Source organism: Necator americanus, chromosome I, assembly GCF_031761385.1.
Source record: "Necator americanus strain Aroian chromosome I, whole genome shotgun sequence".
In the NCBI taxonomy this organism is placed as follows: domain Eukaryota; kingdom Metazoa; phylum Nematoda; class Chromadorea; order Rhabditida; family Ancylostomatidae; genus Necator; species Necator americanus.
In genome coordinates, this window is record NC_087371.1 from 30,297,097 (window position 1) to 30,321,702 (window position 24,606).

Genomic DNA, 24,606 nt, shown 5'->3' on the forward strand with positions numbered 1-24,606 from the left:
AATATTGGTCAGCTGTTTCAGACGCGATCAATCTGCCGCTAACCCATCAAAATACTCGGGATTGAATAAAATTAATTTTTAAAAATGTGTATCGAAACCCACTCGTCATTCCAAATGTGCTTCCAGGATTTGGATTTGTTTGACAGTTGCTCGAAAGGTTGGGGAAGTGAGTTGAGGGTAATTAACGGAGGTCACTGAAATTTCTCTACGCTAATTACATCGCACTTCCACGGTTTTGCCATTGTCATGTCTATCGAAAAGATTGCCATGGAACGAGAAGCAACTCCAGGAACCCAATTTTTTTTTGTTTCAAAATTAAAAAGATGTATGTATAATGCTGCTTTTGTCCTATGCTTCAATCGTAAGTATTCATGCATACAGATCGCTTTTCCCATACGTGGCGCCAGAAAACAGAAAAGGGCGATGAAAGAAGTCGCACAACGTCAGCTTAGTAGCTGCTCCGGAAAGCAGAAAGAAAATATGAAATAGGTCCCACGGCGTCAAGTTAGTGCGCCGGTGCCAGAAAGCCAAGCGATGGAGTGAGGCGGGTCCCGTGATGTGCGTCCGCCGCACGATAGCCCCAGAATGTCGGAACAGTGATGTTAATGGGGCGGGAATAGCGTTCAGTAATTCCAGACCAGTTTGTCAAAAAATACGTGGGACATCTGGAATTTTCTCTTAGTTTTGAAACCTGGAGCGTTTCACTTTAGTGAAACATTTCCATGTGTTTACTCATCTGTCCCTTCCTCGCATTGTGTTTGCCAAGTCGTTTCTTCACAAAGTAGACATACCTGTTTAACTATTAGCTAGCAGTTTACGTGATTTGATCTCCTTATCAGGGTTTCATTTGTGCTATTTTTTTTCCAGAAAAAAGTGCAAAAAGTACTCCCAACGACAAAAACAAGTTCGATACTGGCGCAGAAATTTACAGGAAGTGCTTCAATTTTAACAGTCCAACGCAACTCCATGCACACTCAAAGATCCGTTGCTCATCCTCAACCTAGGAAATTGAGGAAAGTGAAATAATTGTACCTTTACCACTTGGAAAACACGTAATCCCGTCCAATCTGGGCACCTAAACAGCACCTAGCAACCGTAGGTGTAGTAAACTTTTGTTCTGCATCATATCGAGAGAAGTTATTGATATGAACTTAGTGTGCTAGCTGTTATTTAGCAGTAATTGAACCAATTCACTGTATAACTGACTATTCTGCTCACACTCTAGACACTCGTACCGTACGTCGCACAGGCAGAATATCAAGGTACAGTGTTCTTAAAGGCATCACCCCACGAATCTGAGGTGGTACGGATTTCAGGTGAAGTATTCGTATACGGAAGAGTAGACTGTGGGGAGGGGGTGATCCCGTCCATTTCTTCCTAGTTGCCGTAAGGAATGGCCTGGAAGATACGGCTTCAGGCGTTCCGTCGCGCTATTTTCCACAAGGAGTTCGATTAGAGCGCACCAGCCTTGTGCAGGCGCCGCATCTTCCGGGCCGTTTTTTTAAGGCAATTAGGAAGAAATGGACGGAATCACCACCCTCTCCATAATCTTCTATCCCGTATACGAATGCTCCACCTGAAATCCGTACCAACTCAGATTCGTAGGGTGATGCCTTTAAGGGACGTTCGGATGAGCGGAAGGAGTCGCACTAACGCGTAGTTTAGTGAGGAAGAAGACGAGACAGGGAAGAGGTTAAACGCTGCTCAAAGCAACGATCCAGTTTTTTCTCTCGTAACGTGTAGAATCGGACAAAACATAGCCTTGGGGGTTAATTAACGTTGTTCATCACGAATAGACATAGTTTCGCTTTCGCTGTTTTTATATTATTTTTATCATAGTATTTACATTTGTTTATTTTTCTACATATTTTATATCTTTTTTTAAATATATTTTTTCAACTATTTATATCTATATTATTTATACTTCTTTATATTTTCGCTGCCAGTGTACCATTTTGAGCGTATGGAATGCGGCGAAAACTTGCTTACGATGCGAAAATCTAAAGTGCTAGTTTCGGATGTCTGTGTCAACACGGACAACTTCTTCAGGCAATTATCAATATTACTGATACTGACCTATTTTGCTAGGCAAATGATGGGGAAATTTCAGCTGTTTTTTCTCAACATATACCGAACACAATTTTCACATATGCAAAGAAACCTTCGAGCCTCTTAAGATGATCTCATGGAGTTGTTTTTTGTGATTTGAAAGTCAAGTTGGATCGTGCACTACTTTGTTTGAGCAGAACCAAGATATTGTTATTTACCTTTATTCTGGCTAACGTCATCGCCTTCTTCATAGCCTGGAAAATCAAGGACACACGTAGTATTTTCCCTCAAACGCCTCGTCACACCACAACATATGACTTAGCAAAAAAATTGCTCAAAGACAACGTCAGAGAAATAGAAAAAGGCTCACCTTGATAGCCTTAGGGTACGAATCTCAGGTGGTACGGTTTTGAGGGGGGTTTTTTTTACGGGATCAGAGATAATGGAGAGGGTTCCTACATTTTTTATTGGCGTAAAAAGTGGTCCGGAATATGCGACGTGTGCACACGGCTGGCGCGCTCTAATCGAACTCGTTGTAGAAAATGGCGCGCCAGAACGCTCGAAGCCGTATCTTCCGGGCCGTTTTCTACGGCAATTAGGAAGAAATGGACGGAATCACCCCCTCCCCCCTCCCCTCCCCTTAATCTACGATCCGAGAAATCCGTACCACGTCAGATTCGTGGGGTGATGCCTTTAAGCCATCATGTTACCGGAACATGAGTTGTTTGAGTTGCGCCGCTAACAGTGACTAAAGACGATGCATCTGACCCCACAAGTCAAAACCCGCATAGGTCTTGATACGGCGCCAGCTCGTTGGTCACAACGACGCATTCTTCCTTACGATTCATGGTTAGACTTTTCGTTGTTATGTAGAACGCTTTCAATGCTTTCCGCGCCAGGACGTCGGATTCTCGTGTCAAGATCGTGACAGCTATGTTGAAATGGGTGTTTCCACGACACTGTCTGCGATGTGCACCTAAAGGGGTCGACGATTTTGATTTAACGAACCCATCTAGGTGCTCCTTGACCCAAGTACGTAGTGCTCCTTCTGTTTTGCCGATGTACTCAGCTCCACATAGTTGGTAGGTGATCAGATAGATAACTCCCGATACCACGCAGTCCCCTATTCATTGCCTTCCATTCGGACATACCGCACATTTCGGTGTCTCGCAAGGTCTGTCTGTCTCGTCCTCATTGAACCTGTGGGCATCAGCATCTTTTCCAATCGTTTCTTTCCCTCGCCATCGTTATCCAAGATGTTCTCAAGTTTATTGAGTGGCGCTGACAATGCCACTGAGTTAGTAGTTTCTTAGCATTACTATTATTGATAGAAAATAGTATTATTAGTGCGAACTTATGCCCTTGGAAGCATATCTTACTATCCACAAATAGCATAAATATTTATACACATATTATAATACAATTATGTACATATTTGGCACTGAGAATCGTTGACGTAGAGTATATAACAATAGTAGTATTGTAATCAAGAGCACACTATTCTGTTCGTGTGCATTTGTTTCCGAACTACATTCGTTTTTGGGAGGTATTCCGAGGTGTACAGAGAGATGCGATGAGTTTGCTGTAATTCTCGTGAGATGATCGAGTAAAGCATTTCGAGTTCGGATGCTAGAAGCTGGAAAGAAGAACTTGGGTGAAAAACATTGAGGTAATTTTAGACAGTCATTGAACCCACCTGGCTTCGGCTCAGATCAAGGATGAGGTGCTGCAACCGTCGTGTTTCGTTTAGGTACGGAGCATATTGGGCGAGAATCTGTTGGATCTCTTCACGAGAAAGTGTGGACACGTTGGAGCCAAAATCTGAAGAATGTCCATAGAATGGAAAGTATAACTCTGCTTAAGAGTCTTTACGGAAAGTTACGCTTATGCGTGAATGTAGCTCCACCTCCCACTCAGGACTGTCCACAATAAGAGGGTTGTTATTGCAATTTAGAAAACTTTCACTCTACTCCAGAATTCTGTAGTTGGGTCAAAACGAAACGAAGCTCGGTGTTAACGTCGTGAAGTTACATAAGCGGCGTAGGCCGCAAAGTGAAGCGTAGCGATTAAGACTGAGCGTTGACCGTTGCTGGCACCACTCATCGCTGTAGTTTGCGACGGTCCCACTTCGATTCCGACCGCTACGCTCCGCTGCAGTGCTTCGAGCGCTGCCGCCTACGCAACTGCACCGAGCTTCAGGTGGTTTTGGCACGACTATAATTGTGGATATCGGTACGTCATTAATTTTCCTTTGGTGGGTTCTACAGTTTAAAATTACGGCGAAAGGAAAAGTGACCTAGGGGAGTACTGTACTTGGGAGCATTTGAAAGTAATTGATTTTGTAGGCAAAGAAATTAACAAAATTTTGAAGTAAAGTGGTCAAACCCCTAGCGTTCGATAGCATTCGTACCGTTGATAAACCATGGTATAAAACATGAAAGCAGTTCAAAATTTCGTTAAAGAAATCCAACTCACCCAGTTTAAGAACCTGCAGCATGCATCGTTGACTTCTCGGCAAAGCAGCGTGAAAAGCGGTTTGCAATGCTATCACTGGTTTTTCACGCCATTCCACTCGAAGCGTTAACATTGATGGACAAGGGCGACCTTAAAAAAAATTTTAAACTAAAAATTAGTATGGAAGGATGACAAAAGTTATTTGATGGGTCATCCTTAAATAGTGAGGTTTTTTCAATTTCTATTTTTCATTTGTCTCTTGTTTTTTTTGTATGCTATTCGTATTTTCTTCTTATTTATTTATTTTTGTTGTGAAAAGAATAATTATGGGTCTAATGTGGAGAAAGTTCTGTTTATTTTAGTTTTGGAAATAAATAAATATGAAGTAAATAAATAAAGTGTGGAATAAAAAATATGAAATAAAAAAACAAGTAAGAAGTGAATAAATAAAGTATGAAATAAGAAATATGAAATAAATAAAGTATGGAATAAAAAAATATGAAGAGTGGTTAAATAAATGTTTACCGGAGAGAGAGGGGGTAAAAAAGAAGGGTTTTAAAAGGGAAATTTTTTTTTTTTTTTTTCAAAAGATAAAGAAATATGAAGAAATAACAAAAAGAGGTAAAAAGACTAAAAAATATTGAGAAAAAGTGGTATACTGAATGTTTACTGGAAAGATCGAAGGGGATTACAAAGAGTGAAGGGAAGTATGTCTAAAACGGAGAAAGTTTTCTTTATCTTAGTTTTGAAAAATAAATAAATAGGAAGTAAATAAATAAAATATGGAATAAAAAATATAAAATAAGTAATGAAATATGAAGTACCGTGTCATTTATGGAATGACCCAATAAATAGGTTCTTTCCGCTGAATAAACCGCATACCTTCATTCAACGCCTGGAACAAAGGAATGACGAGTTGTTGTTGAAACAGAGAGTCTTTGTCTTGAGAGTAGATCAAAGTGGCATTTGCCCCATAATGGAGGTATTCGATCGAATTGGATTCGCCTACTTCGAGACGGAAACGAGTGAGATTTTGACCGCATGACGTTAAGAACTCGGTTAATCTCTGAAATCTCAAATATTTTAAAAATGCAACTAGAAAAGGTGAGTTTCCTCCATGGAAAAAGCACTAATTACCGGATAAATATTATTTTTAGAGTGTTGATTGCTTTGTAGACCGGGTAGGAGGTGAATTTCCAGTTCGAGCAGGTAGAATTCTAAAGGTATCAGATAAATCTTGAAATTTAGAGAAACAAAAAGAAAATTTGCTAGTTTTGCTGGAAACAAGAAGAAAATTTGCGATTTTTCCTGATAAAGAGACAGTAGAAAGAGAATTAGCTAATTTTGTTGATGAAGATGCTTTTCTGACATATTCACGATTTTTCTCGAACCTGATCTCTCGATAATATCCAATAGATAGCTATCCTTCGCATCCTCCGTTCTTTTAATAAACAACTTGTTGATTCTGCTCGATTTGTACATAACTTCTTTCCAGTTCGACGATGTAGAGAAGCAAGTGGATGAGGAAGAAGCGGAAACGGAAACAGTGTTGCCTAAAAACTCATTAATTTTAAAATAAACGTTGAAATGTCGACTAACTGTAATAATATAATATAGGAATAAAAAATAAAGAGAAACTATAATATAGGAGGATTGTCATGAAGAAAAAAAAAGAAAAAAATGAGGAAGAGAAGCAAGGAAAATTCAGAGAAAAAAAACTGATAGAAAAGCAAGAATACTATGGAGAACAACCAACCTTCAGCATCGCAGTTCGCTCGCATCACTTTCATGTCAGCAAAGAACACGTTATCGATCATCACTTCCAGAAAATGATGGCATTTCTGAGAAAAATTATGAAAATGATCCTGACCCGAAGAGGTTTGTAATAACCTTCTTCATCTGAAGAAGGTTATTGACCCGAAGGGATTTTTTTCTATCTTTACCAAGTTTAATGCTTTTCCAAACTAGTAGAATGAAAATAAAGAAATAATGAGTTAATTATACATCGATTTCCTTCTTTTCTTTTTTGATCTTTTGATTTTTTCCCTAATGATCCCAAGAACAGGAAATACTACTCTCGGTATCTGGTAACCTCTGAACTCAATTTATGCCGTAAATAGCGCTGCTCACCTGAAAAATGAGGATATCGTCGAGGGTCAGATTGTAGCAAATTTGGCGGATAAGCTCCGGCGGAAGTAAACCGAAGCGGCCTAAGGACATTTTAAAAATTCCTGGAAAAAGAAGATCTAGGATTTAAGTGGAGAAAAAGAAAGTCAAACGACGAAAAATCAAGCACTATCGACTATGAAAGCACGGCTGGAGCAAAAATACCGGGTGGAAGGGCAACCAGTTGGGCCAAAAAAAAATCGTGTGATCTAGGATTTGTGCAGAACATTCCATGCGTTGGAGAAATTGTTCGAAGGAAAGTGAATGAGGAAAATTTCTAAGAGTGCACTTTTCGTGGAGGTAGATTCACTGATTCACAGTCGAATGAAGAACAAGAGCTGGGATTAATCCAGGGGTCAATCGTGTGTATGTATGTGTGTGTGTGCTAATGGAGCTGCTAAGAGGGTCACGTAACTACTAGTAACACAATATGAGGGGCAGTGGATGTAGGAAAGAGGGAAGAGGTAGCAAATGTAGGTGGTAGTCTCATAAAGTCAGATGGTTTGAAACAACGACATCCAGAAGACTGTCCGATCAGCTCAGATCGAAGAAGTTACTAAAATTTTGTGGAAAAATATGTTTTGGAAGTGGAGAAAGTACTCAGGCAGGATATTTGAATTGTATTATTATTATTATTATTATTATTATTGTTATTATTATTATTATTACTATTATTATTATTATTATTATTATTACTATTATTATTATTATTATTATTATTATTATTATTATTTTACAAACGAATCCACTCAGAAAACTCGAAACGGCCACCGTTCGCACTCTTCAATAAACAAAAACAATAGCAATGACAATAACAACAAGTTAGAAGTAATAAACTAATTTTTAATTAACTTACTAACTAGTAATTTAAACTCACGATGTTACTTAAACAGGAAGAGGTTTAAAAGAGTTAGCCTTTTGAACATTGTGAAAAAAAAACAAATTCGATGTATCTGCATGAGTTTTCGAATGAATTTCGAATGAAATTATCGAGTAAATGAATAAGAACCGGATCAATGATCGAAGACGAGCCGAGGAAGAGATTCAAATGGGTGCAGAATGATGACCCCCCAGTGAATACCGCCCACCTGGCGATAGTTTTTTCCGCGACAAATCGCTGGCAGTCAACGATAGGAGCATAGGAGCGTGGGGAAAACATTGAACTCCCCGTGATCCCATTAAGAATAGCGTGGCATCAAAGGATTGTAGGTTAGTTAGCAGAATAGATTCATTTAAAAAGAGAAAATCAACGAACCTTCTGGGAAAAATGAGAGTAAGAAAATTATCAGAGGTAGGTGAGAAGAATAAGACTGAAATGGGTCCAGAATGACTTTTCTGGAATATGAAATAAATAAATAAATAAAAATAATAAATAATAAAGGATAAAAAAGGATAAGGTCACTGGCGTATTAATCCACTTGGGATGCGCCAACGCGTTTTATTGGAATTCGTAATCGATGAGGTTTTGGAACGCGTGTTAAATAAAATAATGAATAATGATAATAAATAATGTTAATAAATAATAATAATAATAGTAAATTGTCAAATAAATGAAACGAACCTTAAGAGTAATTGAAGACTTAGGACTAGGAACTAAAAGATTAAGGATCCTTTGAAAAATGAATGGCTGAGAAAAGTTATCCAAGAGAAGGAAAGGGCGCAACAAAGTTTAAAGTATAATCATTAACTCCAACGATCAAAGAGTGGACCAAATTTTAATCAGTAGATGGAAGAGCATCAGTTTGAGTAAACAAACTGCGGTTTGTAGTGTTTTGAGTACTATCGGTAGTCATATCAGTAGTAAACAAAAATTGTTGATTGGAATTGGCGCTGAAAAAAAAAACAGAAACCAATGGACGAAGGGCGCAGGACATGAAGTAATGAATTTAAAGAACAAAAATCAGTGGACAAACGACGTAGAGTAAAAAAGTAAAAGTAAAGTTAAGTAAAGTAAAGTAAAGTAAAGAGTAAAAAAGAAAAACCTTCCGTCTGAGTCAGGATATGAAAAAAATTAATAAACATAGCGTTTCTATGAAAGAAAGGCACCTACGATGAGATTTCATTTGTGTATTTATTTATTCGTTTATTTATTTATTCACTTATTTATTTATTCATTCACTCACATACACCAGTTGGGCGCAATAGAGTAAAAAAGAAAAACCTTCTGTTTGGGTCAGAACCTTTTAAAAAGTCTTTTAAAAATCAGAACCCGTTTTATTCTCAGCGGAAGTTGGTGCCGTTCTTTTAATTGGTTCATATATACTATAAGAGATTGAGAGCTTCCACTGAATAATGTGGTACTGACGAGGATCAGATCCAAGAGGCATCGCCATTGAGTTACCGTTAGCTGCGCAACCCTAACAACAGGTGCTCCCCGTCAACATCACCGATTTATGGGATATCGACGTGATCGCCGTTGTGATCTGCTTCGTTGACGATGTCGTTGAGCTCAATCTGTTCGGCTAAGTCATATCTTGTGGAATAACGAGGGGTTTTAAGGGCATGGATAGCACATGTCTCTGATTTTCGAACTCTGCAGAAGGCGACGACGGTAAAAACTTCAGCCAGAGCGAAGATCCGCGGAACAATTTTGATCTTTCTTTGATTTTTTTCTGCCCAAGAAAATAGCACACAATTTGAATTTTATTTAAATTTTATTAAATGTATGGTGAAAGAATGTATTTAGAAGAGGTTCATGCAACACAATCCGGGATTGAAGCGATGCATTCCGGTTTTATTTTCCTGTGATTTTTTTCAATAATCTGTTTTTGAAATAACACATAATAATGTAGTAATACTCAAGTAATAAAAGTAACAATTTTTCTTCACTAATTTTTTTGATTTGGCGTTTGATTGATAGCGATCTTGGTTGTCTGCTCATGCTCAACAAATAAAAAAAATAGTATACGAAAGTGACATTAATTCATAGAATAGCAGAAATTATCAAGAGAATAATAAATTTATGGAAATTAGCTAATCAATTCCACCTTATTCAAATTTTTCCTCATCCTTTTAACTATATTACCGCTTAAAAGCTGAGGCCTAAAATATAAGCGTACCAGAAAGTTGTGTATAACACTTTAGTTGGGTCAAACTAGAACAGATCAATGTATTTTTCCTCTTCGTCAATAATGTAACCATAATGGAAATCATTGTTGCCGTAAAACAATGAAAATCTGTGAGGATAGGGGAAAAGCATTTTCACACTCATATTTCTTATTTCCAATGGATACACAGCTGGAGATATTCTTCTTATTCCTCTCAGATCTCTTATTGCTTTTTCGCGAATTGGATGAAGGCAGCTGTCTAGGCGTAGTAACGATAGCGATCAAGCCGTAGGTCACTCACCAACCGGGCTTGTGGGGATGTCAGCTCTGCCTGAAACTACGTAGTTGAGCTACTCTATTTATTAAAGTGGATAAAGATAACGTTCAAAGGGAAGAAAGTCTTGGTTGACACTAGGGTGGTTTAGAACCAACAATCAATCGTGTAGTTACAGTGGAACCCCTTACTGACTGCGCTACACCTGTCTTCTCCATCTATAAGAGATCAGATATAGGTGCGGTTCCAAGGTATTCTCGGATAAGAGCTATGATTTCAAGTGGATAACAAGCGACAAGAAGTTCAGATACCGGATAAATGACAAAAATCTGATCTCATTCAACACTACCTTTGGGCATTATTACAATTTTCATGGATTATTAGGATAAACTGCCATAATGTATCCTTTTCATGGATTATTAAGACTATTATGAATTGTGAATAAGTTGACTAACTTCTCCCTTAGGTTAAATTAAGGATAATTTCACAAATGTGTATCTCACTCCGAATGAAATATCTGCAATGATTTCATTTCTAATTTATCCTCTGCCATCGATTTTGTGGTGTGATGTGCTTAGGTGCAATATGTGCATGTCCTCGGACTGTGTGAAGATAAGTAAGTATTGACGTTAGGAAAAATTCCTGGCCGTTTTTTCCACAGACTCAAAAAATCCACATGGAAAGAAAAATTAGTAGGAAAATATTGATCGTAACCCTTGACTGGGAATCCATTGTTGTTGCAAGAAAATTGCACTATTCGACTTTTTATCGACTTTTTGATTTTTTTCTATTCGAGTACGCGTGGATTCCCCAGATGGCGTTGAATTCTCGTGAAATCGTTAATCTTTGCAAACGTTATGGATAGGGCGTTTCAGCAGATCTTTCTTTGTTCTAATTCAGCACCCATTTAGTGTCTAGGTTCACAAAAAAACTTTGAAAAACAAAGTTTTTTTTTCTTTCGAGGCAGCGGTCATGTTTGGAAAAAAGGTGGAATAGTGAATGAGTTGGCACTACTGTGAAAAGAAAAAAATATGCTTTTATTGATTCGCTTGAGCTGTAACCAGAATTTGTATTGATTTTTCTTCGTTAACAGCTAACATTTCGGCGCTATTGGCTCCGTCAGAACCGGAAAAATCAAAGTCTGTCTATGATTTATCCTCTAAAACGCCTCATCTCGCTACAGAAATCAATTCAAGTCGAACGATTGAAAAATCCAAAAAAAAACACAAGGAATCGGCTAGTGCTTACCTCATTTTCTAAATTTTCTAAATCTGTTTTTCTAACTCAACAAAGATTACATTTTTCCACCAATATAAAAATCAATTTTTTTTTTGTATCCAAAGTATAGTTGCGCTTATTGCTCAAAAGATGTCTGCGTTACCGTGTATGGATCTTGTGATCCGCGGCAGCGGCACGACCTTGCAATTAAGCGGCGGTGGCGGCGGCGGCTTTCTCGGAGTGATCCTCCTCTGTCAACGACAGACCTGCAATGTAACCTGGACGAATCAGATCAAAGCGTAGAAAAGATTTTTGTGCACCTGAAAAATAGCCCATCGAATGTTTCTGGAGCTATTTAGCAAAGATGGAGAGAACCGACAAATCGAGACCGCTGAAACGAGAATGAATGGAAACCAAATTTCAGATGATCATCTTTCACTTTTCAATGAATACATAGTTTTTCTTTTTCATATCAGTAATTGATGCGTCCATAAATGTTTTCACATTTTGGCTGAGGAAAGAAACATTGGCTGCAAAATTTTTAAAAAGGAATAAATTTTTCACGTTGAGACCACTGGTCATATTCAATTATTTTGATCATTTCCATAATCATTAAGGCCTCGGTTCAACTTATTTCCGTTTAAAAGAAAATAATATTTTGGGAAATAATTAAGGGAGGAAACACAGAAAACTAAGGAAATTAAAAGAATGGTTATGAAAATCATGAAAAAGAGAAGATTTCTCAGTTTGAATCACTATTAATTAAAAATGTGCACTACATCAAAATTTATCTCTAAAAATGCTGTATCATCCTACTTGAAATCTATATACAGAAGGTGCAAAGCCGTACACAAAAATATCGTTCAAGAGCGATCCTCATGTAAGTGCATCCAGGAGTAATTCTCATACTGCCACATACATATTCATTGCCACTCAAGCGTATTCGCGTCCATAAAGCAAATCGCATATTTCACAGTCGAAGCGAGACGAACATTTCAAAAAAAAAAGAATCAAAATTACGATTAATTTAAAATTTTTTGTTCATGAAAATTCCAGGCGGCAGTCTCATAAACAAAACGATGGTGCAAAAAAAATTGTAAAAAAAAAACCTCTAATGTCATCGTCGGATAGTAGTAGCTTTTTATAAGCGCGTAAAGGAGCAAATTTTGTAGTTGAATAAAATCCACATCCACGTAATTACATCATTGGTTTTTAATGGTACCAAAGAATTTACGGTAGTCCAATTTGTGGTTTCCCCTTATTTCCAGCATTCTTTTGCTAATCTTTGACATTACTTAGTAAATATAGTAAGAGTAATTTTATCAGTACCTGTAAATTTGAAGTCAAGGAACAAATGGTGGAATTTCCGCTATTATCATTTCTAATTTTTCGAGTTGTTTTCATTTCTATGTCAACTTTATGTAATTTTTAATATTTTGGTAATTGTCTGTTATTAATGTATGAAACGTGAAAGTTAGATATTTTAAATATTTATTTCTGAAACATTTTCTGTTTCTCTTAATCAATGATGTAATAATTCTTAAAGGCATCACCCCACGAATCCGAGGTGGCACGGATTTCAGGTGGAGTATTCGTACGCGGGATCGTAGATTATGGAGAGAAGAGGTGATCCCGTCAATTCCTTCCTAATTGCCGTAAAAAAACGGCCCTGAAGATACGGCTTCGAGCGTTCCGGCGCGCTATTTTCTACAACGAATTCGATTGGAGCGCGTCAGCCGTGTGCACACGTCGCATCTTCCGGGCCTTTTTTTACGGCAATTAGGAAGAAATGGACGGAATCACTCTCCCCCCTCTCCATAATCTACGATCCCGTATACGAATGCTCCACCTGAAATCCGTACCACCTCTGTTCCGTGGGATGATGCCTTTAATATCAATACACAGATCTTCGACAATTTCCGTGGAGCATTGACACATTTGTAATCCACCTACGATGTGGGGTGCCAAAATGCTCTAAATAACTTCCTGAATATTTCAAATTACGAATATATCAAGGATATTGTCCAATTTTGAGAAACTGGTGCAAATCCTATGAACACGTCATCCTTCCACGGAGATGTATCCGTGGTATATAATATCAATGACAGGATTGCGGAGGTGGGAAAATAATCAACGAAGGTTGCAAGAAATTTTCCCATTTTCAGACCACACATTTGTCAAAGCAAAATTATTGAAGCATTTCTGATATCAGCAGCTCACTTGGTAACGAACGGTATTTTCAAAATTCAGCTTTACCCAGTCTCAAGAATTCCGACGATTTGCCAGTAGGTGTGTACTTAAGCCATCTGACAGCCCACATCAATTATGGATCTGTAAAATGAAAACGGTTCCTGATTAAGAAAAATATTTAGAATTTTGCTTATAGCATTTTTCGATCGTCACGACGTCATCTTTCGATGTCTGTAACAAAACCTGGAATGAAGGGAGAAATGGAAAAAAAAGTTCTAGTCATCATCCATCAAAAGATACTACTCAATTATTGAAAAATATCGTAGTTTGTATGCAATTTTGATTTATGTGGTTTTCTTTTCTTTTCTTCTTCTTTTCTTTGAGTCTTTTCTGTAGCTTCACTCGCTGCAGTACTTCACAATACTTCAGCAATAAAAAAGGTGTTTACTTCACTACGATATGCATCCGTGGGAACTTCCGTGTCTCTGTCCAGAATGTCCAGGAAATAACAGCGTTTACCATCGCGTTTCCTCTTATCACTTGTTCTCGAACCGCGTGCGTGTATTTACGTAAGCGGGCTGGAATGACGGCCTACGGAAAAAGTGATTGTGAGGGCTGTGAGGTCCTCATAGGTTCGGCTCAGTTTTTAGCAGGTGTATCAAATTAGAGAATTTGGTTAGTCGATAAGTCCTGACATTTTTTTTTGAATGAAACAGTTTGAGCAGATTCTAGAATGTTGGAAAGAGGTTGTAAACAAGACCGGAGAATACATAGTTCATTGATTTGTTGTTCGATACCTGTTAATTGTTGTGGAAACCTAAAATAAAAAAAGCCAAAACTTGTGAACCAGCCCAGTCAGTACATTTGCGATGGCTACTTCGATAAGAACGAAGTTCTTCAGCGATTCTTCTCATATACGATATTATTACCACATAAAGTACCTCGAGTCTCGAAAAAAACCAAAATTATATCAGGAAAAGTGCTTGGCGTTAATCAATCCGCTTGGGATGCACCACCACGTTCACTTCAATTCAGAATCGTTTGACGTTCAGGAACGTGTAACTGGCCTATACAATGACTTGCGGTGACTAGCCGATGTGTCAAGTTAGTGCTTTTATCCTCCCAGACAAGTCTGGTACCAATTTATCCACCCCGGAGGGATGAACGGCTTGGTGAGCACTAGAGTGGATTCGAACCTTCCATCGATCGTACAGACAGCGCAGCCTTTTACCGACTGCGCTACACCCGCCCTCTCCATTTATGAGAGATCAGATCTAGGCGCAGCGTCTTACTTCCAACTCACGACAATTGTGCTGTCTACGGAAAGCAAACCATACAATACTCTGCATGAACATTGAAAAACCGACGGTGAGTGACGGTGCGGCACCGTCGGCTACCGTCGCCCGTTCAGTACTTCCACAGAAGTGAAGATTTCTTTAAAATCTTTACACAGATGGATTCGACTCGTTGAGATCTATTCAAATATGTATACCATGTAGAACGAATCTATTAAACATGCGGAATAATGATTGAAAACACCAAAATCATACCTATTTTAACCATTTAGGGCAATTACAACAGTTTTCGAGGAGGAAATTTATTTTTAGGTGCTGAACAATGTTATGTTCTGTTATTTCTAGAAAGAAGAATGAGTTCCTACCAAATTAAATCATTTGTTCGAATTATTTCTATAATATTAGTCAGAGCTTCGAAAACGGTTTTTTGGGCTTTTGCTGAATTCCAACAACTTTAATACGAGAAATAAATGATAAAAAGTGAATACGTCCCCAGAATAGTGCTTAGAACAACTTATATTTTGACAAGAGGTGAGTTTTTTCGTCTGCTGGTATCAGAAGGTGGGATATAATCCTTCAAAGTTCACAGGTTGCCAATCACAGCAGGAAAAAATAGTTTGTTGTCAACTTTGAGCATTTATTAATCCTCAAAGAGCTAGTAGCACAACTTCACCAGGTTTATTTTTGTAGCAGATAAAATATACTACTGTATTTTACTTTAAGAAACTCCGTATATGCGCTTATCTTTTATGCTAGAAGCATCAAAGTAGGTAAGTTCAGTTTTTTCGCGTAGTGCATGATCTCGTTTGATTTCCTGGCGTTTTGTTTGGCTATTGAAACCGTGATAACTAGAATCTTTTTCAACTTTTGATTTTACACCAATATCTGAGTTTTCACGGTGTTACACCATGTTTGACTTTTTACTGATTTCCTAGAGCTCGGTCTTTTCTCGCACCTTTGCGAAGGCATAGCGCCTCCCAATCGTTACGCATGTCGAAAGTGCAGGACTATGGGGGGCCATTGCCATACACATGGTGTCACAAGTTCATAGAACGATCACAGCTTGACAATAATGACGTTTATTAAATATAACCTTAGTAATTAAATATCATCATTAAACACCAGAACACTGAAATCACTATTCGAGATTGTCCGTTTCAAAATCACTTTCCGTTTGACGCCCTTCTAGGATATTTCTCCATTGCGCTTGATAACTCTTCGCAAACGTTCTTAATGCCAGCTGCGTATTTTTCAAAGTCTCGGCGTTAATTTTTCCCAATATGCAAGGATAGAAGATTTCAATTCGCTTATTGTACGAACGCCGCGACGTCTAAATTCCAAAGACAAAGAATAACACCTCATTTGGAAGTTAGCAAAATCAGATAAAATTAAATGGAATTTGGTAGATGGGGGTAACATGAAGAGTTATATTAGGTAATTGGCATTATTTTATTATTTTACAAAGATTTTATCTACCAAATTCCATTTAATTTTATCTGATTTTGCTAACTTCCAAATGAGGTGTTATTCTTTGTCTTTGGAATTTAGACGTCGCGGCGTTCGTACAATAAGCGAATTGAAATCTTCTATCCTTGCATATTGGGAAAAATTAACGCCGGAGACTTGTGAAAAATACGCAGCTGGATTAAGAGACGTTTGCGAAGAGTTATCAAGCGCAATGGAGGAAATATCCTAGAAGGGCGTCAAACGGAAAGTGATTTTGAAACGGACAATCTCGAATAGTGATTTCAGTGTTCTGGTGTTTAATGATGATATTTAATTACTAAGGTTATATTTAATAAACGTCATTATTGTCAAGCTGTGATCGTTCTATGAACTTGTGACACCATTGTATGGCAATGGCGCCCCATAGTCCTGCACTGTTCGACATGCGTAACCCGATTGGGAGGCGCTATGCCTTCGCAAAGGTGCGAGAAAAGACCGAGCTCTAGGAAATCAGTAAAAAGTCAAACATAGTGTAACACCGTGAAAACTCAGATATTGGTGTAAAATCAAAAGTTGAAAAGATTCTAGTTATCACGGTTTCAATAGCCAAACAAAACGCCAGGAAATCACAACGAGATCATGCACTACGCGAAAAACTGAACTTACCTACTTTGATGCTTCTAGCATAAAAGATAAGCGCATATACGGAGTTTCTTAAAGTAAAATACAGTAGTATATTTTATCTGCTACAAAAATAAACCTGGTGAAGTTGTGCTACCTAGCTCTTTGAGGATTAATAAATGCTCAAAGTTGACAACAAACTATTTTTTTCCTGCTGTGATTGGCAACCTGTGAACTTTGAAGGATTATATCCCACCTTCTGATACCAGCAGACGAAAAACTCACCTCTTGTCAAAATATAAGTTGTTCTAAGACTATTCTGGGGACGTATTCACTTTTTATCATTTATTTCTCGTATTAAAGTTGTTGGAATTCAGAAAGCCCAAAAACCGTTTTCGAAGCTCTGACTAATATTATAGAAATAATTCGAACAAATGATTTAATTTGGTAGGAACTCATTCTTCTTTCTAGAAATAACAGAACATAACATTGTTCAGCACCTAAAAATAAATTTCCTCCTCGAAAACTGTTGTAATTGCCCCTAAATGGTTAAAATAGGTATGATTTTGGTGTTTTCGCATTATTCCGCATGTTTAATAGATTCGTTCTACATGGTATACATATTTGAATAGATCTCAACGAGTCGAATCCATCTGTGTAAAGATTTTAAAGAAATCTTCTCTTCTGTGGAAGTACTGAACGGGCGACGGTAGCCGACGGTGCCGCACCGTCACTCACCGTCGGTTTTTTAATGTTCATGCAGAGTATTGTAGCTGGAAGAACCGCTCGTAGCTGGTACGCCGAGTTCAAAAAGGAAGTTTTGACCTCAAAACCAACCTCATTCTGGCCGTCTAGTTGAATTCAACGGAGAGCGATCAAACCAAATTTTGCACGAAGATTTGCATCAAACGGCAAGGTAGCTAGCAATGAAAATGGAATGCTCTCACGCTGCTATGGAGAATTATCTTCATTCGATGGGAAGGGTCAGAAATGTGGGGCATGGGTTCCGGATATTTTAATTGACAACAACAAAAGTCAACTAGCTACAATCTCTGCAGGTTTGCTAGCTCGTCACCGCTCAACTCGTGGACACAAACATCAATTTCTTTACCGAATTGTTACAGACAAGGAAAAATAATGCCTTGATTAAGAGCAAAAAGAAGGAGGTGACGAAAATGCTCATCTTCTCTCAACTTGACATTCCATTTTATTCATCCAAAAATTCCCAAAAGTTGACTCGAATAAAAAAAACAAAACATAAATTTTGGTAGAACAAAACATACTCTTTCGATATTATTTAGAATATTATGCCAAAAATATTCAATGACATGCGGAATAAAAAGGAATCAAATAAAAAACCCGGGAAAATTAGTTACGAAAATCAGTTGCCAACCAAATATTATGCTGGACAGAAAGTCTTGTCACACATTTTTTGAAATTTCCAGAACTTTCCACTCATGTTGCACCATGTTTTAGTTATATAACATTCTTGATGCTTCTCTACAATAGGTATATAGGTACAATAGGTATGGTTAAAGAAGGCCGGGGCCTTCCTTAACTTAAATCACGATGTCAATTACGCAAGAGCAACTTCGAGCTATCATTTTCTATAAATGGAGTGGCGGCATCGGAGCAAAAGTAGCAGACCGCAACATCAACAGCAGATTGGGCGAGGGCACAACTACTATCAGGACTGTCAAGCGCGTCAAGTCGAAAGCATGCCCTGGTCAGGGCGCTCCCACACTGTCGAATACTTCGCCATTCTCGACGCTGTCAAAGAGGATTCGGAGATCAACACCCTTGTGTACGAGACTCAGATGCAGCCATTCAGCAGTTGTCAGTCGCCTCTGGGGCCTCGACTACAGAAACGTGCTGGCTCGATGGATCCCTCACTCCTTGACGATGGCACCAGGTTTGCCCGGGTATCCATCTGTCAATCTCTTCTTCTTCGCAAGCATCGAAAGAGTTTCTCGAGGATCTTATTTCTGGAGATGAGTGTTGGGTCCTCTAAGACTCTGACGCACACCGTGCCGTGTGGGTCCCTTGAGGAGATAACCCGCCGACGCAAGCCAAATCGGGCTTTAACCCATTGAAGTGTCTCCTTTGTTGCTTCAGGGATTCAAGGGGAATGCTGTTTTATGGGCCGCTTCCACAAAGCCACATCGTCACGGCTCCCTATACGCTAGTTAGCTCCAAAAGCAATCGTCGGCTGTTCGAGAAAACCGGCCGAGACGAACTTCGGTCCTCCACGATAACGCTAGGCCCCATGTAGCTGGTGGGACCCATGAAAAACTGGAGTAGTTAGGCAGAGACACGGTGCCCAATCCTCCTCCTATTCTCCCAACCTTGCTCCCTCTGACTACCGCTTACTCCGGTCCATCAAGGCTTTCTTGGCTACGAAAATCATCACCAATTTTGAAGGAGTGGAACGGGCGGTCAGCAACTTTTTCGACTCCCAGTTTCTCCAGTTTTGGGAGAAAGGGATCGCTCACCTGCCCATTAGGTGGGACATTGTTGTAGTTAATAATGATGATTATATTATTGATTAATTTCTATTGTAATCTGAGTAAAAAATAAACCGGAAAAAATGACAAATGATGACAAGACTTCCTGTGCAGCCTAATATATAAGAACCAGTATCGTCGATTAACTCTCCATGCATACTACGGTAAGAGTTATGACGGTGATTGTGAAATACCGTTAAAGTGCGTTATCTTATGGAAAATCTTTTTTCAACTTTTAGAGACAAAGAAGTGCAAAATTGCAAGAAGTATGTAATTCGAATCGTGATGAGTAGAGAAATCAAACAAGTCGGGGTGTTAAACAATGTTTGCAGATTAATAATTCCCTTGAGTGTTTACTCGGCTAGAACTTTGATGATATGAATGTTATTCTGCATGAAAACGATCCAGTAGAGTGCCGCATTTGCACTAACTTCTGCCAACAGGTGAGGTTGCGATCCATAGACATTGCTTGCGACCTCTTTTATAAACTGATTCAAACGACTAATTGCTAGGGACGGTTACAGAATGAGTGCTGCTAAGGTTTCATCGAGATCCGCTCCTAAGATGGATCAAGGACAACGCGTTTCACAACGATCCAGTGTCAGAGGTCCACCAGCGTCACAATCGACCGAGTCAAAAACTTCGAAAGAAGATCCTAATAAAGCTGGTATCAATATATTATTTGTTTCTCCAGAGCCGACTGATGTTTTCAAAGCTAGCAATAGGAACGAATTTTTGCGAGTGTTTATATTATTCTCAAAAATCATGGGTAGGGATGGATTTTAAGTCGTTTTTATAATATATGGTTTTTAAATGTAGATAGCAAAACCTAATGGTAACAAAGTAAAGTTCGCAAACGTTCCAAAAGTTCCAGTACCTAGAAGACAACAACTTGCAGTTAGCTCGTGTGAGAGCAACTGAAGAAGCTCTTGATTAAAAAAAAACAAAAAAAAAATTCTGAAGTCGTGTGTAAAATACACGAATTAATCCGAAATATTTGCCCTTTTTATTTTTCAAGATTCCTTTAAAAATACAGATTTTCATATGATATTCGTTCTTTGTGGGAGTGGGAAAACCTCTCGAAATCTCTATTTTACAAACGAATGCCCTTAAAATAGATGATACGAAAATAGTTATCTTAAAGGCAACATACTATGAGTCTCTCAGCAGTCTACGCATTACTTTAACTTGAATAGGTTGATGAGGAGACCCTATCAATCCTCTAAGATTCGCACGCTGATGCAGCGCGTGCGCAAGTGTGGCGTGTTGAAATGAAAACAGTCGTAGGAAACGCCGCCTTTAGACTACGGAGAGATGAGCTGATCCATCTCGGTTTCGGCATTCTATGACCTTGTATAGAAGCATTTCATGGGAAATCCATATCAGGTCAGATTCGGGTTAAGTCGAAACGTCTATCGAAGTTCTGCCACTTCTACGTTCCATGTCACAACATCGACCCAAGGGAAAAAAAGATGTAAAATGGTTGAATTGCACGTGCGGATGCAAATTAGTTACGAGTTACGAGTTATGTCGGGCTCCGTTCCCACTGCAAACAAGAGCAGCGGGTAACGGTAGCGGAATCATCGTTACAACTGCCAGGATCCGGAAAGGCTTGCGCTGAGCTGAGCCAGCAAGTAGCGTCGTAGATCGTTCGAACCCGTATGCACGTGGCCAGGGTCATAGTTTCTTCCTTCTTCGTGGCCTAGGGCTAACCTTCCATCCCTCTTTTCTCTGACATTGCTGAACGTCTTAGACACTGCGTCTTATATGATACGTAAGTGGTCCAGGATGGTTTGTCATTAAAATACGATGATTAAATATAGCAAAGCACTAAACTACATTAGATACAACAACTGTATCATGATATATTATTATGGGCTTATTCTGTCACGTGTGTGTGTTTGATTGGTGCGCCGGCTCCAGGTATCTGTAGGAGCGGGTGCAACTGGTCCACCGGCGCCAGATACCTATAGAAGTGGGTGCGACGGGTCCACCGGCGCCAGGTACCTATAGAAGGGGGTGCGACGGGTGCAATAGCGTCGAATTGGTGCACCAACACCAGATAGCTTTGAAATGGGGTGTGATGGGTCCCACGGCGACGTATCGGTGCGCAATAACTTTGTGCGGATGTCACGAAAGGTAAATTAGACGTTGCAGCCGTTCCCTATTCATGGCCACTGCACGTGTTGTGTTGCACCTCTATGAATCCTCCACATACCTATTTCCTTGCACATTTGCCTCAACTTGGTCCACGCCTTGTTCAAAAAGTGGAAACACCCACACAAACGGCTGCTTAAATAGTACCCAACAGCTTATATGATCTGATGTGGAACTTATCTTTATCAGTACGATGATGTTGTTTACGTCATTTTATGTTAAAACATCATTCTTTGATAGCTGTTGGGGAAAACAGGAAGAACACCCATACTTAATGCATATGTAGATATGTAATGCTTTAGAATTGTGTCTACATTATATAGAAACCAAAGGAGTGTTTGAAGCTCAAGTTCGAATATTCTCAAAATGTAGAGTCGTGTTAGAAAGAAGACTATGCAATCTTTTGTCTTTATTTATAGTAAAAAGGAAAGAAGAAAATGCTGCTAGAAAAAGAGAATTCTGATTTTACAGAAAATGTCACTACTATGAACCTACATTGATCAATGAAGGGGAGCAAAGCCAAAATCAGTTATTAATAACAGATTTTAGTTGGGAGGAAGACGGGGTTCTTTCCTACGAAATCAGTTGTGACGCGCCTCCCTTGTACACGCGTCGCGTCCATGAGCGAGCGGTCAAAGATTAATGTGGTCTCTTCACCAATTCAAGTGAAACTAATGAATAATGTACGTGTGCAAATAGCAATTTTTGTTCCTATGATTCTGCGTTTTAGGCAATCCTGGAGGCTCAAGTACTGATACGATCTCGGATTATGCTATTATTGCTCTCGTCGCGATACAAAATGCTTGCATTGTATGCATTTAATTAGAGAGGAAAAAGGAAGCAGACAAGATTAAATGTTGTATTTTAGTCCATAAAAAATGCTCTTTATAATGTCTATCTCGTCCTCAAGTTTATATTTACGAAACCAGATGTTGCATGGGTAAGTCTTCAATATTGAGAAATTCAGCAGATTTTTAAACTAAACGTATATCTATGACTTAAATATATAGGATCTTGTCTCTACTACTTTCCATCTAATCAAAGTAGCCCGAGATGCAGGACTATGGTCATGGAGTCAACTTTGGGACGTATGTTTTTGTCAATACAGCGACCCGATAATATTTCCTATTTGGCCATATTTTCATTTCTTTTAGATTTTCTATGCTCAAACAATTGCTCCAATGATTCAATCGCAAAAAGCAGCAGAGGAAGCTGAACAACAAAAGGCAAACTCGTAATATTATATTGTGCGTTGAATAAATATTTTCTGAATTAAGTTCAGTATAATAATAATTTTAGCGAGCAACATTTTAAAAAACCTGAACCTACGAGTGCGAGCTCTTTTTGGGTTTTCAAAAACACAATTGTCTGAAAACCTCTATTCTGTATCTTCAAAAAAAGTCGGTCACACAAGCCACGTTCAAAACCGATACAATACTAATGTATGGGCAGTCAGCAGTAGCACCCACAAGCTCTTAAACGCACCAACAACATCATTCATTATCGTTTTAAAGGAATTTTGAAATCAGGATACTACCGAATAGAAATAACACCAGCATTTCCGTGAAATCTCTTTCAAACATAGAACTAAATTTCAAGAGGCGTACGACAATGGGCAAACAGTCATACAAGATCAAGTTGAATATTTTTCAGTTCAATACTGGCAGTTCTAACAGAAGGACTGCATATTCTTTTATTATTGTTAAAATTCGTGAAAACAGATAAAACTTTGGCGACAGCAAAATCTGTTTCAGTTTTGCAGAATAGCCTCTTTTGCTGAATTTCCACTGATCATTTGAGGAAGGGACTGAGGCGAGGATTCGGAAGGTCGGTCACACTAGGCGGACTTTTAGCCCGCTGTATTATAGCGTTCTTATGCTGTCACTTTTGTCAGTTGTGTGCATATATGTAACTATAGCTGTCTAAAGTATGTCGCACAAACCTAAAATTGTAGCGCGCTGAACGCTAGAAGAGTTTTATTTAACTGCCAAAGCTCTAAAAATGAAAAGAAATTGAGAGTACATCTCCGCGACCAACTGTCGTGTGAAGGATCAGTTCCGAAGAGGAGCGGTGAGCATCGGTGGTGTGACCGCTCTGAGTCTGTAGCCGCTCTGGGTCGATACGGGTCCTATCACTTGCACCGGCTTTTTCGAGGGCATTGGAACTGCTCTTCTAACTTCCGCGTTCCACCCCAAGCAGGATCGGTCACGCCCTGCTCCATGTGTAACATTATTAATATAGTTTTATCCCGAACATACAATGCTACAATATGATACAAGGTAAAACGGCTTTAGACGAGCAATACAATGACAACACCATAAACACAGCGGTCAAGAGATTGGGATAGGTGGCTACATGGGTGTATGGTTAGCGAGTCGGATATCTGTATCCAAAAGATGAAGGGTTAAAAACCTGACGAAGTGATGGAATTGGCACAGAAATACTTAAATTTCTTTCTTCTTTAAGGATTGGTGACGAATATCAACCGTTCAGTGCGGAATGACGAAAGCATGGCTGACTCGTGAAGACACGATATCATAAATCTCGTCCACAAAAAGCTGTCCGTCACAGATTTCAAGAATTACCGCGGGAAATTACTGCTGCGTGTAATGTACAAGGTTTTGGACGGATTGGCTTATCGTAAAGAAACATCTTGAAGAAACCACTCAGAATGAACAAGCTCGTTTTCACCTTTTCGACAATCGAATAATTTGTTCATCGTTGGGAGAGTGATCGAAGTGTAGCAACGGTATTCGAAGTATTCAGTTACCTTTTCTGGACTTTGATTCTTTTCATAAAGGACGTATTCTCAATTCTCTTCGCGCCGATAGGATTCCAGAAAAGTTCACACGCTTAATTGGCGATACGAATAAAAGAACAACTCCTGCGATTCGAACATCAGCCAGATTTACTGGAGCGAAATAAGAGCCTGTAGTATGAACCTTTCTATCCAAGTCTGCCGTAGATGATGTCATGGGAGAACAGTTGAGCAATGTTGACGTCTGTTTTGGCATCTCCCGCACATCTCTTTGGTCGATCTCAGGTGCGCCGATAACGTATGTATGTAGCTATATGTAACGTATGTAGCTACTCGTTTGCTTCAACGAGCGTGAAGTTGCCCCATGTTGTAAATTTTTTCAGAAATTAGCTGCAGCCTATGGATCCTGACAAATGTATGCAGATAT

General features: G+C 38.9%; 2 protein-coding genes across 5 annotated transcripts; one reads left to right on the forward strand and one right to left on the reverse strand.

The window, feature by feature from the left end:
- Positions 1–3,535: 3,535 nt before the first annotated feature.
- On the reverse strand, positions 3,536–15,720 carry RB195_007327 (uncharacterized protein; the record flags this gene model as incomplete). 2 transcript variants are annotated; one of them, XM_064180884.1, is made up of 11 exons in its annotated part: positions 3,536–3,685; positions 3,746–3,870; positions 4,525–4,653; positions 5,386–5,569; positions 5,641–5,720; positions 5,895–6,056; positions 6,260–6,344; positions 6,634–6,734; positions 10,018–10,047; positions 11,372–11,459; positions 15,649–15,720. In XM_064180884.1, 11 exons carry the CDS (start codon positions 15,718–15,720, stop codon positions 3,536–3,538), a joined length of 1,206 nt encoding a protein of 401 aa, XP_064037719.1. The 2 variants fall into 2 exon arrangements, with proteins under 2 accessions (XP_064037719.1, XP_013293036.2); XM_013437582.2 differs by lacking the exons at positions 10,018–10,047; positions 11,372–11,459; positions 15,649–15,720 and having other exon boundaries at positions 6,634–6,723.
- A 2,653-nt stretch (positions 15,721–18,373) lies between these two features.
- On the forward strand, positions 18,374–22,659 carry RB195_007328 (uncharacterized protein; the record flags this gene model as incomplete). 3 transcript variants are annotated; one of them, XM_064180886.1, is made up of 7 exons in its annotated part: positions 18,479–18,682; positions 19,630–19,707; positions 19,805–19,931; positions 22,152–22,231; positions 22,290–22,361; positions 22,432–22,509; positions 22,576–22,659. In XM_064180886.1, 7 exons carry the CDS (start codon positions 18,479–18,481, stop codon positions 22,657–22,659), a joined length of 723 nt encoding a protein of 240 aa, XP_064037721.1. The 3 variants fall into 3 exon arrangements, with proteins under 3 accessions (XP_064037720.1, XP_064037721.1, XP_064037722.1); XM_064180887.1 differs by having other exon boundaries at positions 18,479–18,672; positions 19,678–19,707; positions 19,789–19,931; XM_064180885.1 differs by lacking the exon at positions 19,630–19,707 and having other exon boundaries at positions 18,374–18,672; positions 19,777–19,931.
- Between the last annotated feature and the right edge of the window lie 1,947 nt (positions 22,660–24,606).